The sequence below is a fragment of the Macaca thibetana genome, chromosome 2 (genome assembly GCF_024542745.1).
Source record: "Macaca thibetana thibetana isolate TM-01 chromosome 2, ASM2454274v1, whole genome shotgun sequence".
NCBI lineage: Eukaryota > Metazoa > Chordata > Mammalia > Primates > Cercopithecidae > Macaca > Macaca thibetana.
Genome location: NC_065579.1, coordinates 145,177,113 through 145,189,966, shown reverse-complemented (window position 1 = coordinate 145,189,966; position 12,854 = coordinate 145,177,113). Strand labels below are relative to the sequence as shown.

General features: G+C 57.6%; 1 protein-coding gene across 1 annotated transcript in view; it reads right to left on the bottom strand.

Moving 5' to 3' along the window:
* Positions 1–2,297: 2,297 nt before the first annotated feature.
* The window catches only part of PLXND1 (plexin D1), a 51,848-nt gene continuing 41,291 nt past the window's right edge, over positions 2,298–12,854 (bottom strand). The window contains exons 25-36 of the mRNA XM_050781564.1: positions 12,451–12,649; positions 10,218–10,364; positions 9,911–10,067; positions 8,923–9,026; positions 8,769–8,832; positions 7,752–7,786; positions 7,395–7,499; positions 6,679–6,835; positions 5,516–5,670; positions 4,170–4,310; positions 3,711–3,785; positions 2,298–3,522 (exon numbers count right to left, since the gene is read on the bottom strand). Of these exons, the coding sequence (XP_050637521.1) occupies positions 3,406–3,522; positions 3,711–3,785; positions 4,170–4,310; positions 5,516–5,670; positions 6,679–6,835; positions 7,395–7,499; positions 7,752–7,786; positions 8,769–8,832; positions 8,923–9,026; positions 9,911–10,067; positions 10,218–10,364; positions 12,451–12,649 (1,456 nt within the window). The 3' untranslated portion in view covers positions 2,298–3,405. The remainder of the gene's footprint in view (positions 3,523–3,710; positions 3,786–4,169; positions 4,311–5,515; positions 5,671–6,678; positions 6,836–7,394; positions 7,500–7,751; positions 7,787–8,768; positions 8,833–8,922; positions 9,027–9,910; positions 10,068–10,217; positions 10,365–12,450; positions 12,650–12,854) is intronic.

Sequence of the window (12,854 nt, the reverse complement as noted above, 5' to 3'; positions counted from 1 at the left end):
CGCAGAGGAGGGTTAGAAGTGGCAGATTCTGGATCGCTGTTGAAGATGGTGTGAACGGGCTCTGCTGATGGATTCGATGTAGGAAGAGTCACTGATGAGTCTGCAGTTTGGGTTCTAGACAGCTAGGTGACTGCTGGGTGACCATTTCCTGAGGTGAGGACTCGGCACGTGCCGGGAGGCTGCCGAGATATGGTCCTGATGAGAGGTGGCAGCCTAGCCACGGAGGACAGAGAGAAGGAAGGGGTGGACGAAAGGGAGTCAAAAACAAACTGCACAGGACTTGAGAAGGGGGCAGACAGGGTGCAAAGGGAAGCAGGCTGCTCAGCATGGGGCATCAGCCGCTCCCTTCCTGCCCCTGCTCCGTCACCCCACCCTCTCCCCTTGGAATCCCGGCTTTGCCTAGATGTGCTGACAGCCTCCCTGGGGTGTCTGTAATGTGGCTGCCAGCAGGACGCAGAAGCGCCCCCAGAGCAGATGGCAGAGTGGGGTTGGGCTGGTGCTTCCTGAGGAGAGGTCTGCTCCTGCCACTGCTCATTCACGGCTTGACCCGGTGCTGTGGGAGGCACCTCCAGGCAGACTGCGGTGTGGGGGGCATGAGTGGGCATCTCATGTCCATGAGCTGGGGGCAGAGGTGGGAGGTGTCTAGCGTCCATGAAACCTTGGGCAAGTTACCTCCCTTAGCTGCAATGGCTTCTTTCCTTTTCAAAGGCGTTTAGTGTGAGGATGCTACATCAGGGGGCCCCAGCCTCCTATGACCCTCAAAGGGTAAGAGCCTCCCTCCTGCCCACAGCTGCCAGGTCCTCAGAGCCCCAGATAAGGATTATAGCTGGTTCATGGAAGGTGGTTACCTTCTGTGCTGAGAAATGACTCTGGAAACGAGATTTCCTCCATTTGCAAATACATTTCTAAACTTCAAGGAGGAACTGAATGTTAATCAGACATTAAGACAGGCTGTGGAATATTTAATGACATAGAAAGATGTTACTGACATATTGTCGCATGGGGGAAAATCAGGTTGCAAAATGGTGTGCACACCCTGATCCTGAGTTCACTCCTCGGCCCCGCCCCACCCAAGCACCCCATGCAGGTGGCGTTCTCAGAAACGCTCGCCACGAAGGGTTAGGGCAGCTTTTATTTTCTTCACGCTTTTTGTGCTTCCTACATTTCTCTGGGAACCCTGTATTCATTCCAGAATCACACCCACCCCTCTCACCCTCAAAATGCTATCAAATGTGCTGATAACTTAAATTAGAAAATCTGCTGCTTAATAAGAAGGAATCAATGCTCAGAATAGAAAATGTGAAAGATAAAGACTATCTTTCCACACAGAAGCCACTGCAGGAAAAAGCTATTTTTAAAGCAAAAGGTTGTTTACTTTTCTCCTCACTTTTCTGTTCTCATTAATTTTAGAACTGGTATCTGTGGGATTTTGTTTAAATTTTATGAATCTTTTGTCCTAGTTTTTACTCTTGATAAATACATGTGTAACTATTTTTCCTTCACAAAAGCAAGAAATTAAATGGAGTTGCTGTACCTTTGGAGCTGGCTCTCGAGATCTTTCCCTGGGGTCAGGGAGGAGCCAGCAGGGCTGGAAAGGAATGTCTGCATCAGGTTCATTGTTCTTGTGGGCAGGGGTGAGGAACAGCCTGTACTGTGGGGAACAGTGTTTAGGGTTAAACTGGGCTTGGAGGTTAAACTGCCTGCTTCCTTGTCTGAGAAATGGACTTAATGCTATGTATTTTTTAAGCTTGATGAGAAATTCAGGGCAAGTTAAGTGTCAGTTCCCTTTCCAGGGTGGTCACCTTTGGCCTCCCCACCCACTTGGGGGACCACTGTGGAGACTCTGGCATGGGACCTGGTCCTCATTCTGTCTCTTTCTGGTTGTGTGACCTTGAGAAATGCTTCAGCTGTGCTGAGCCTCAGTTGCTGCGTCTGTCATGTAGGGATGCTAGCACGTTCCTCATGGGCTTGTTAGAGATGAGGTTAGGAGCAGGGCCCACCCAGTTGCAGGCAACACACAGTAGCTGTGAAATCTTCCTGGAGGTCCCGGGGTATCCTCAGAGCTTAAGGCATGGCAGCTCCGGGCCAGGCCCACAGCATGCACGCAGCCTGCACTGTCTCGTTTCATCATCTGGCCTCTGCCTTCTCAGAAGCCAGTCAGGTGCCTGCCCAAACCTCAAGAGTGCAGCTGAGACAGAAGGGATGGCAGGCTCCCTCCCTCCTCTCTCTCACCAACTGGTAAAGAAACTGCACGTTCTTCAGCTTGGCTATCTCGGGACAAAGGCTGGAGCCCACAGTAGGTTTGTCTGTCAGGCTTTTATTATAAAGAAGATTCCAGAGTCCCGACTGCCCCCCTCCAGCCCCCATGGGCTCTGAGCCAGTCCCAACACTGGCTGAGTTGGCTGCAAGGGGCCTGCATGGCCCATCGGCCACAGAGGGTCGCTTCTGGCAGGAGTGGAATGGGTGGCGGTCTCAGGTGCCAGGGGCGCTCTGCCAGGTCTGCCCGCTCTCTGGAACAGTCATTTCCAGTGTTGCATGGGGAGCCTCTCGGGACCCCTCCCCGGGTCCTCTGCGCAAGCGGCAGCTATTCACAGTTGGTGCATGATACTTTTTTTAACATATAAAAGCTTTTTTTTAAAAAAAAAAAAAAGTGGTGCTATCTTTAGAAACACTTTCAGCAAGATCAAGTAGCCCAGCTACAGCCTTGGTGCATCTTAACCCCTCTCCTTTCCCTGGAGACGGGGCTCCCAGCTCCTGTGCCCCCCGCCCCTCCCCTCCCCCCTCCCTGCTCCTGGAGGAGCCCACAGAGCACCCCATGGCACGGGCACTGCCCACTCTACCAACAGCCGCCCAAGCAACAAAAATCTGACACTACTTGAAACTGTCTGTGGCCAGGATCCTCTTTGGGTGAGGGGGAAGTGGAGATAACATTTTGGGGGTTGAAGCAGAAACCAATCAAAGGTCGGTTCAAGGAGGGCTCCCTGCACCAGTGTGGATGAGGTAGAGTTTCTGGGCTGCAGCCTCCGGGCTGGTGGCCTCCTCTCCCCTTCTTTGTGCTTGGCTGCCTGGATGCGCGGGGCTCTCGGCAGCAGGACCAGCTGGAGGCTGTGAAGCGAGTGGGTGGGCACAGTGCAGGCCATGCTGGGCAGACGGGAGAGGCTGACCAGCTCTCTGGCCCCCGTCCCGGAGACTGATCTGGGGATAGGTGGGAGGGGATGGAGGTGCCCAGGGGTCAGGGCTGGGGCGCCCCTGCCTGGCTAAGAGCAGCCCCTCCTCCTGCCCATGCCCCAGACGTCTCTGCTCAGTATTCCCCAGCGTGAGTCACAGACATGGGGTAGAAGATCAAGTTGAGGCTCAGGGGCGTCCGTTTCTCCCCGCAGCAGCCTGCCCAGCTCTCCATGTGTCTCAGGCCTCACTGTAGCACTCGTAGATGTTGTCCTCCATCAAAGCCACCACTTGCTCAAACTTGTGCTGCAGTTGTGTCCTCCGGGCCGTGGGGTTGGCCTCCAGCGCGGCCATGATCTGAGGGGAGCAGCGGAGTCAGCCGGGCCATGGCGGGTGGCCCTGCCTCAGTTCGTGGAGGAGAACACAGCCCTGAATGTCTACCACAAGTGACATCCGTCCGTGAGGGGCAAGCACCCTGAGATGTGTGTACTTGAGTAGGAAGCTCACCTGCCCCGAGGGCAGATGCCTCACCCTGGGGCACTCACCTGCGGCCGATACCTCTTGGCGTACTTATAAATCTCTGCCATGGCCACATTGGTATTGAACTCATTCTGGTATTTCTATAAGGAGGCAGGACGGGGAGGAGGACGTTAGCCCAGTGGTCAAAGCTGAGCCGGGCCCCAGCAAAGCCAGCTGTTTACACAAATACCCCCAACTCCACATGGCCCCCACAGCACAGTTCAGCGATGAGGCCCCTCAAGTCCTGTGAAGACAGCTTCCCGGACCCTGACCTCCAAGCTCCTCTCTATCCAGAGGGTGCTCTCCTGCCCCCATGCCTCAAGCTCTGGGAAAATGCGTGACGAATTTGCAGGCTGGCAAGAGGCCACGGCCACTTCTGAAATGCCCGCTGCGTTCCCTGCCCTTACTCCAGTGGAGGCACTGAGGCCCAGCCCCCCAACCCCCGATCCCTCAGCTCGTCAGGGACCCCCCGCGAGCCGCCGCACCCTCGACTCCTCGGCCAGATGGGCATTCATCTCCTGCTCGCTGAGCGGCGTCATATCCTGGATCTGCTTGTAGTAGCGCTGCACGATCTTCCGGTACTCAGGAATCTCCTTGGCGTAGAGGAGCTTGTTGGTTGGTGAATCCTGGGCAGAGAAAAGCAAGGGTGTTAGATGGCTGCTGACGGACGGACGGATCTGGTCGTTTTCTGGATGAGCCCTCATCCCTCCTGCCACATAAGTGACCTTAGCAGGCCCCTGAGGCCCAAAGAGTCTTGCCCGGTCACTGAACGTCTCTGTACTCAGCCGGCCCCAGACCAGGGGCTCCTCACTGTGCTCTGTCTGCCCCGCCTACTTTCCCCAGGATTGTTAGGACAATGACCTGGGGGGAGGGGGGGGCTACTTCTTTCAGGGGGAAAAGCACCGGCGTGCCAGCTCTTCACTGCCCGCAGCCCGTTCCATGTAACAAGGATGTGTCCTTCTCAGGATGATAGGTCTTGGTGTCTAGGATTTCTGGAAGCCTGAGTGCTGGCTCAGTGGAATGTCTCCCACCACATGCTCCTAACGCCTGAAAGAAGTGCCAAGAACACTCCCAGTTTCTTTGTCAGTCACGGGCATCCTGCCTTCGGAGGCAGTACGTGAGAAGTAGTGGAGCGATGGCATTTTCTCTTTCCCGTGGTCTATCTCTGAAATGCATGGGCTAAATGCAGGGCCACGCACGACCTGGACCAATCCTGCAGTGCCAGCTCTAATGATACAATCTCATCCCTACTCACAGCAAGCAGGTGCTTTCCCGCCTCCCTGTCTTTGCCTGTGCCGTTCCCTCGGTCTGGAAGGCCATCCTCTTTTATCTTCAACCTCTAAAGCCAGACAGAGCCTTGTGTGCCCTCAACCCACCGCATGAATCTCAAGAGCTCCTAGTCACCCGTCACCCCTCTGCCCACTCCTTCACTGAATGCTCGCTTGAATGGCTTTTGACTTTTAGGGTCTGCTGCCCAGAGCCTGGCCTGGTTTTCAGATGATGTTGTGCCTGACTAAGCAGGCTGTCCAAGCTCATACTGGCTTTCCCACACCAGGTTCTCTGGCCTGTTTTCAAAGCCAGTGCCAGGCACAGCCATGGCAGGTGCAGTTGGTCTGCAGCGATACAGAGTTTCTGATGGAAGGTACTGGATTCTAGGTATCTCCCTGTCTGAATGAGTCACTCATCCCATATGCCCTAGACCTGAGCTCTTTCGGTTCCCCTCCCAGGAAGATCTCTGAGCTCAGCCTCAGAGAGTGGAGGAGGCCACCCACGGTCGGCACCCCACTCTGGCCCTGTGCATGGGCCTGGCCTGGTTCTGGGAACAGCCGACCTTGCCCAGCTGCAGGTCAGAGATGGAGCAGGCATCGATGAAGGCCTGCGCGATGACTGAGAGGCAGGCGTCAATGTGGTCTGTCTTGTCGATGTCAAAGACAAACTGGGGGTTCTTCAGGATGTTCACCCAGAACCGGAGAGGAAGGCTGTGGGGTAGGGTGACAAAGGCAGTGAGGGTAGGGTGGGGTAGGAAGCAGTCAAGGGACAGTCATGGAGAAGACAGCTGACTTTGTCCCTCAAGGGCCTGAGGTTGGGGCCTTGTCACAAGATGTAACCTTTGGGAACCTTTGGGGTGGCAGTGGGGCTGAGAGCCGGGTTTCCTGCTGGAGCAAGGCAGGAGCTGCAGGGCTTAGCTACACCCCCAACCCCCTGCTGATCCTCCAGCCAGGTCCTGGTTCTCATTAGAACCAGGTGCCAGCCCCCGGGCACCCCTGGCTCCTCCCTGAACCCTTGCAGGCAGCAGGAAGTCTAGCATTAGCAGAGCAGCTGTGGCAGGGCTGTGGGGGGCAGGGCCTGGAGCTCTGGCCTTGTCCTCGAGAGGCCAGAGCGGGTAAGCAACACCCCCAACCCCACCTCAGGCCACCCGGTGACTCAGCAGCCTGGGCATGTGCACCCCCAGAGCTCTGGGAAGCTGCTGGCCTGCAGACAGGCGCCTGGGCTGGTGGTATTCTTCCTGAGGGTCAGGCTGGGTTTCCAGCAACTTCTTGTGGGGGTGTGTGACCCCGACAAGCTAAGAGGTGCCTCGAAGGAGGGCTACCAACTGGGTAAGGGATTCAGATAATGTAGGGCCGAGCCTGGCTCTACTGTCCCAGGCTGTGTGGTCTTGAGCAGGTACTGCTTCTCTGAGCCTCAGTGTGCTCATCTGTGAAGGCACCCGCCTGAGAGGGGTGTGGGAGAATGATAGTAAGGGCAACACCTAGACCATGCTCTGGGCACTCTTCTAGTTAATTCCTACCATTAACAAGGGTTGCATTTTACAGTGGAGGAGAAACTGAAGTATAGGGAGGCTAAGTCACTCATCCAAGAACACACAGCTAGGAAAAGGCAGAGGAGGGCTTGAGCCCAAGCAGGCGAGGCCAGAGACTAGACTCTGAACCCCCTGCCACGGGGGCCCCAATGGCACAGTGAAGTCCGCACGGCCCCCGCCCCGCCACCTGTTAGTCTTCCAGATGTGTAGGGTGTCGGGGTCCGAGATTCCCCTCTTCTCAGCCTGTTCCTCCAGGAAGTCAAAAAAGTACTTGACAGCAAGCGGAGGCTTATCTTCACGGATACTCAGAATGGCCTTGAACAGGTCATCCAGAAACTTCTGCAGCGTGCCCTGCGGGGGAGTGGGGTGGCCGCCGTCAGCCCCGGGCCACGTGCAGAGGGCTAGTGGGCACCCTTGGTGGCTCTGCAGAGCTTGAAATGCCCAGGCTGCTGAATGAGGGAGCCACGCGGCGTCAGGCTGGTCACCGAGCCTCTCCGGCCTCAGTTAGCATCCGAAACTTGCCTCACAGAGGCATTGAAAGGACTCATCAAGGCATTGGCACATGTAGTCGAGAACTGGAGGCACCAGAGTATGGGCTGTGGGGTGCCAGCGCTGCCACTGAGCCACGTGCCCTTGGGGACATCACTGACCCCTCTGGGCCTCTGCTGTACCCTGTTACGTGGGCTAACATAGAAGTGTCTGTCAGGCATTTTTCCTGGCTGTGAGAAATGCCTCAAGTGGGACCCTAAGCCTTCAGCCTCTTGCCCCTCCAGCCCCACAGGGGGAATAGGAAGAACTCACACCCCTCTTCCAGCCGTGTGTGCACAGCTGGCCCTGAGCAATGACCCTCTGGGGCTGGGGCTGGAGCCTTGTAGCCACTGCACGGAGGGGAGACTGAAGCCGGACCCACCTTGGTGGAGAGCAGGCGGGTCAGGTAGATTTCTGGGAGCACCTTCTTGCGATGGCTCTGCCGGTGAGACTTCTTGGGCTCCGCCAGCTCGTCCGTGGGCAGCACCTGGGAGGCCGGGCAGTGGTCAGTGTCCGCACCAGGCCCCACTCTCGGCCGCCTGTGGGAGGTCTGGCTCTGCCATGCTTCTTAGCACACAAGGGTTGTGGTTCCCTCCTGATTCTGGGCCTCATCCCTACTCCCCCACCCCCAGCCTTTCTCAGGGCCGGGAGCACTTTTCCCAGAGGCCCAGGGCCACAGAAAGCCAAGGCCACACCCACTGAGGGGCTGGATCCCCTGGGGCCGAGGTTGGGCACTCACCAAATGGAAATACTTCTCTGTGTCCAAGTCTTTCACTGCGAGAGGAAAAACACAATAAATAAACATGAGAGAGGAGGGGAGAGAAACAGCAATGAAGACAGAAAGATGGGGAGAGAAACAGAAACAAAGACAGAAAAAGAGGGCAGAAACAGAAACAAGACAGAAAGATGGGGAGAGGGAAACAGAAACAAGACAGAAAGATGGGGAGAGAAACAGAAGCAGAGACAGAAAGATGGGGAGAGAAACAAACAGAGACAGAGATCCAAAGAGACAGGCAGAGAGAATGAGACAGAGATGCAGAGACTCATGGGGAGACTGAGTCTGGGAGAGACAGAGAGAGAGATAAGTGAGATCCAGAGACACACAGAGAGTGAGACAGTGAGGCAGAGAAAGACACACACACACAGTGACCACAGGGATGGAGGGACTTGGAGGGAGGAACAGCGGTGGAGAGAAACAGAAAGATGCAGCCACGGGGGAGGAGAGGCCTCAGGCCGGCAGAGGTGGCTTCCTTCACCCACCCCACCCCTGAGCCCAGAGCTCCTGCCAGCCCAGACTCCCAGGCTGCTGGGAGAGACCGAGACTCTGCTCTCAACCTCAGGAGGGGACCCCGAGACCCAGAGGAGCCCGGGCTGGCAGGCCTAGCAGCCAGGCGGCTGTGCCTGGGGCGTCTGAGGCTGTGGAGGGGGCACTTGAGGCAGGGACATGGCCCAAGGCTGAGACGGGCATGCTGGCCCCCCTTCTGGCCTGGCCACTGCCCAGACCTCCCGGAACTGCAGCCCGCCCTCCCGGGGCCTCTCTCCAGCTGCCGCAGGAAATCAGCTTGAGGAGGCCTGGTGTGGGCCCTGCCCCAGCAGTACTGGGTCAGAGGAGGCTGGCCCCGCCCAGTCTCCACCAAGGAGGCCTCAGCCCAGGCCAGCCGTGACTCTCGGACCCTCAGTTTCCCCACAGGGGCATGGGATGGAAGCCCCCGTCCACATGCAGTCTAGGCTTCCTTCCCACGTGCACCCGCACTACCTCGGCCCAGTGTGTTGTCCTTCTTGTCTATGAGACTCATGGCCAGCGAGGCACCTTCGGGGATCTGATGGGAGGGGAGAGGCCGAGGTCAGAGGCTGGAGGTCGGGGTGGGGGCATGAGGGTGGGGAAGCAGGGCAGGGGGGCAGGGCTGCACCTTGTAATGGGCCAACGTGTTAAGCTTCTTGCGACCGTCTTCCACCACGGAGGTGTCGTCCAGGTCCCGAAGGATGTAGCTCTGTGTGCTGGAGGCGAACCACTCTGGGGGACAAGGAGCAGGCCATCAGGGTCTGGGCAGGGAGCTGGGCCTGAGGGGTGGTTACTGGCCCAGCCACACAGGGAGAGGCCTCTCGCTTTCTCCATGGAAAATGAGGAAAGCCATACCTCTCTCTGAGCCCCCATTTTCCCATCCATAAAACGGAGAGAGCAGGAAAGAGCTGGGGGAGAGAATGTGAGGGTACACAGTGAAGGTGCCAGGGTGGAGGGCACAGAGGAGGAGCTCTGGAAATGGCCTTGTCTGCAGGGTTGTTAATGTTACAATTGCTGATGAAACCCTTGGCCTAACCAAGAATCCTATAAAACCCACTCCAGGCCCCACGTGGTGGCTCACACCTGTAATCCCGGCACTTTGGGAGGCTGAGGCAGGAGGATCGCTTGAGCCCAGGAGTTCAAGACCAGCCTGGGCAGCATAGCATGACACTATCTTTACAAAAAGTAAAATTAGCTGGATGTGGTGGTGCACACCTGTAGTCCCAGCTACTCAGGAGGCTGAAATGAGAGGATCACTTGAACCCAGGAGGTGGAGGCTGCAGTGAGCTGAGATTGCACCGCTGCACTCCAGCCTGGGTGACAGAATGAGATCCTGTCTCAAAAACAAACAAACAAACAAACAAATAAACCCCACTCCAGCATCCCTCCTTTAGGAAATAGGAAGCCTTTCCTGAAGGCTTTTTGCTGTTGTCTGTAGCTCACTCACACTGCAGGACTTGTCTCCCTTTGTTTCTGCCGAGGGGGCCTCATTGGATCCTCTCAGTGGCCCCACATTCATGCACCCATGCCAGGTGAAAGGAGTGTTTCCCGTCAAGGCAGGGGCTAGCCCCGGCTGAAGCACCTGACTCGGGGTCTCTGCCCCCATTCCCACCCACCGAGGTCGACGTCCTCTGCACGCGGCCACTGGGAGTAGGGCACATTCTTGCAGAAGGCCTCCAGGATCTTCTCCTTGACCTGTGTCAGCGTGTCAGTGTCCATGGCCCGCACGCTCAGCGAGTCCATGCCACAGCCCTGGAAGGACACGTTCAGGTTCTGCAAGGGGAGAGTGGGAGAGAAAGGTCAGTGAGTTGCTGCCATCACTATGCCGGTGCCCAGGCAGCCATGCCCTGCCCAGGAAGGCTGGGTCAATGCCGTAGGCCAAGACGCACCAGCCCTGGGACCCTCCCCACCCTGCCGACTCACCCGGGGCTTGGCCTCGATGTTCTCCCGCAGCAGCCACTCCTCGTTGAGTGTGTAGCGGGCCTTGCCCGTGATAGCGTCGATGGAGCCCTTGTTGATTTGCTGCTTGATGGCGCACAGCAGCAGGAAGAATGGCTCCCCCACCGTCTCCTGGGGTGCACGGGGGTATCAGGGCCAAGGTCCCCTTTGTATTCCAGCCCCCACGCCTTGGGCCAAACACCTTCACGCCCCCGTCCCCCAACCCCTCAGTCTCCTTTTGGATCCTGGTGTAACACTCTCCTCTCCAGGGTGTCTCCATGGACCCTAAGCTTGTGTTCATTAAACAGCACCAGTTGTGGGTGGGGGCATTCATTGCCTCATCCCAGCGACCCTTCCGGATACGCAGTATCATCTTTACTGTGCAGCCAACAGTGCCGAGGCTCAGAGAGGGCAAGTGACCTGCCCAGGGTCACCCAGCTGGGAAGCGGCAGGGCAGGAATCGGACCTGGCTCGGCTGACTCCCAAGCCTGTGACTTTCTCCTAAGTGGGTGGCCCCAAGGGTGAGTTTAGGTGGACCCGGAACACCAATGTGGCCTCGACCCCACTCGCAGGCTGATGACCGTGGAGTCTCAGGCGGAATGAGGCTCATAGTCCCTGCTCTTGCCCATCTCCAAGGGTGGCCCTCCAGGCAGTGGCTCTGCTGGACCCACAGCCATGAGCTGATTCTCAAGGCCATTGTCCACCAAGGGACCCAGGTGTTCTACTGGGATAGTTTTACTTAACTACCCACCAAAATTGATTTAAAGAAAAATTAAGTACATAATAGTATTAGGCAGATTTGGCAAAGATTACGAAGGCAGCCTGCCAGCCCAAGTCCTGGTCCAATTCTCCAGGTCTGGGGCGTGGGAGGCACTGATTCCCTGCTTTCTAGAGGAGGAAACAGGCTCATAGGGGAAGGCCTGGCTGAGGTCACAGAAAGAAGCCAGGGGAGTAAGGTCCAGGGTCCACAGTGGCCCTTGTGGTTCCTGATGGCCCACAGTGAGGCAGCCCGCGGAAGGTGAAAGCACCCCGATGGCCCCTCGCAGGCCCTGCCTCTGCTCCATCCCACTACCCCCTTCCCCCAGAAGGGGCCGTGGGGCTCCCTCAAGCCCCCGGCTCAGGGGCAGAGGCCCCATTTGACAGAAGGAAACCAAGGCCCAGAGAGGGCAATGAGTAGCTCAGAGTCACACAGCTGGGATGTGCCAAAGATCAGACTCAAGCCCAGGACATCCTGGCTGGGTGCAGTGGCTCACCCCTGTAATCCTGGCACTTTGGGAGGCCAAATCGGAAGGATTGCTTGAGGCCAGGAGTTTGGGACCAGCCAGTGCAACAAAGCAACACCCCCATCTCTTCAAAAACTAAACAACAACAACAACAACAAAAAACAGAACATCTGAGGCCCTGGTTCTGGGCTCCAGGCAGGCCTTTGCCTTTCTCCCACAATCCTCCAGGCAGCCCTCTAGCCGCCGGCACTGTAGGGCAGCTGGACGGTGGGACAAGACCAGAGGCTGAGCAACCCTTGCTCTGCAGAAGAGAGCTTACGGGGGTCCTTCTGGCAGAAGGCAGGAGGCCCTGCCTACCAGGCCCACCCGCTTCCCAGCCTCTGCTCTCATCTGGAAGATTCTCTGGCCTTCCTTCCATTCCTTCCATGAACATCCCCTCCTCCTGGCCTCTGCCCTCCTGCTGTACCTGATGCCTGGAGCACCCTCCCCACCATCCTCGCCCGGCCCACTCTCTGAGGTCTCAGCACAGGGTCGCCTGCTCCAGGAAGCCACCTTGAAGCCTCCAGACAGATGGAGGCCTCATGAGCTGAGCTCTGCTGCAAGGCACTGGCCACTCTGTATTTTGTTTCCACGTCTCACCCTTAGGGTTAGGAGAGCCTCAAGGGCCAGCCAGGGGCTGATTTCATCTCCTGAATCCAAAGCAGGGAAGGGTGGATGACTGAGAAAACCACGGAAGGGACAAGGCCCCTGACACAACCTCTGTTATGCCCCAAGCATCTGTTGAGCCCTTGCAGCAAGCCAGCCAGGCCTCCCCTGGGCCACGGCTCCCCGCTCTGCATAACAGGCCCTACAGCCTGGCCTGTCTCATGCAACACTCCCTCCTGGCAGAGCTGGCCTGAGGGTGCCAGGGAAGGCCTGGGAGGCCGTGGGGTCACTGCTGCTGCGTCCCTGCCACAGCCCCCGCCTGGGCTCTGTCTGTCCCCGGGCGGCCTCACCCGCAGACAGCTGTACATGCAGATGGACATCCAGTTGGTGAGCATCTTCTCCACCACAGACTCTGTGCGCCGCAGCATGAGCTTGGGGTTCTTGGCGGCCGAGGCGTCAATGAGGTCCACCAGCAGCTCCTTCATGATGCTGGTGTAGTACTCCAGCTTGCCGTGCAGCGCGATGGTCAGCAGCGAGGCTAGGCTGCACCTGCGAGCAGGAGGCAGGTGTCAGCTGCGCCTTGAGGCCCTAGGAGCTGTGGGTCCCAGGGTCTCAGTGCCGCCTCATCCCTGGGCCCAGCGGTCCTAGGAGTGCCTGTGTGGGTGGGTCCTGCGAGGAGTGAGTGGGGCTGGAATCCTCTCGGAGAAACACCACCTTCTTCTATGTCCGCAGCAACCACCGTGCCCCGTGAGCC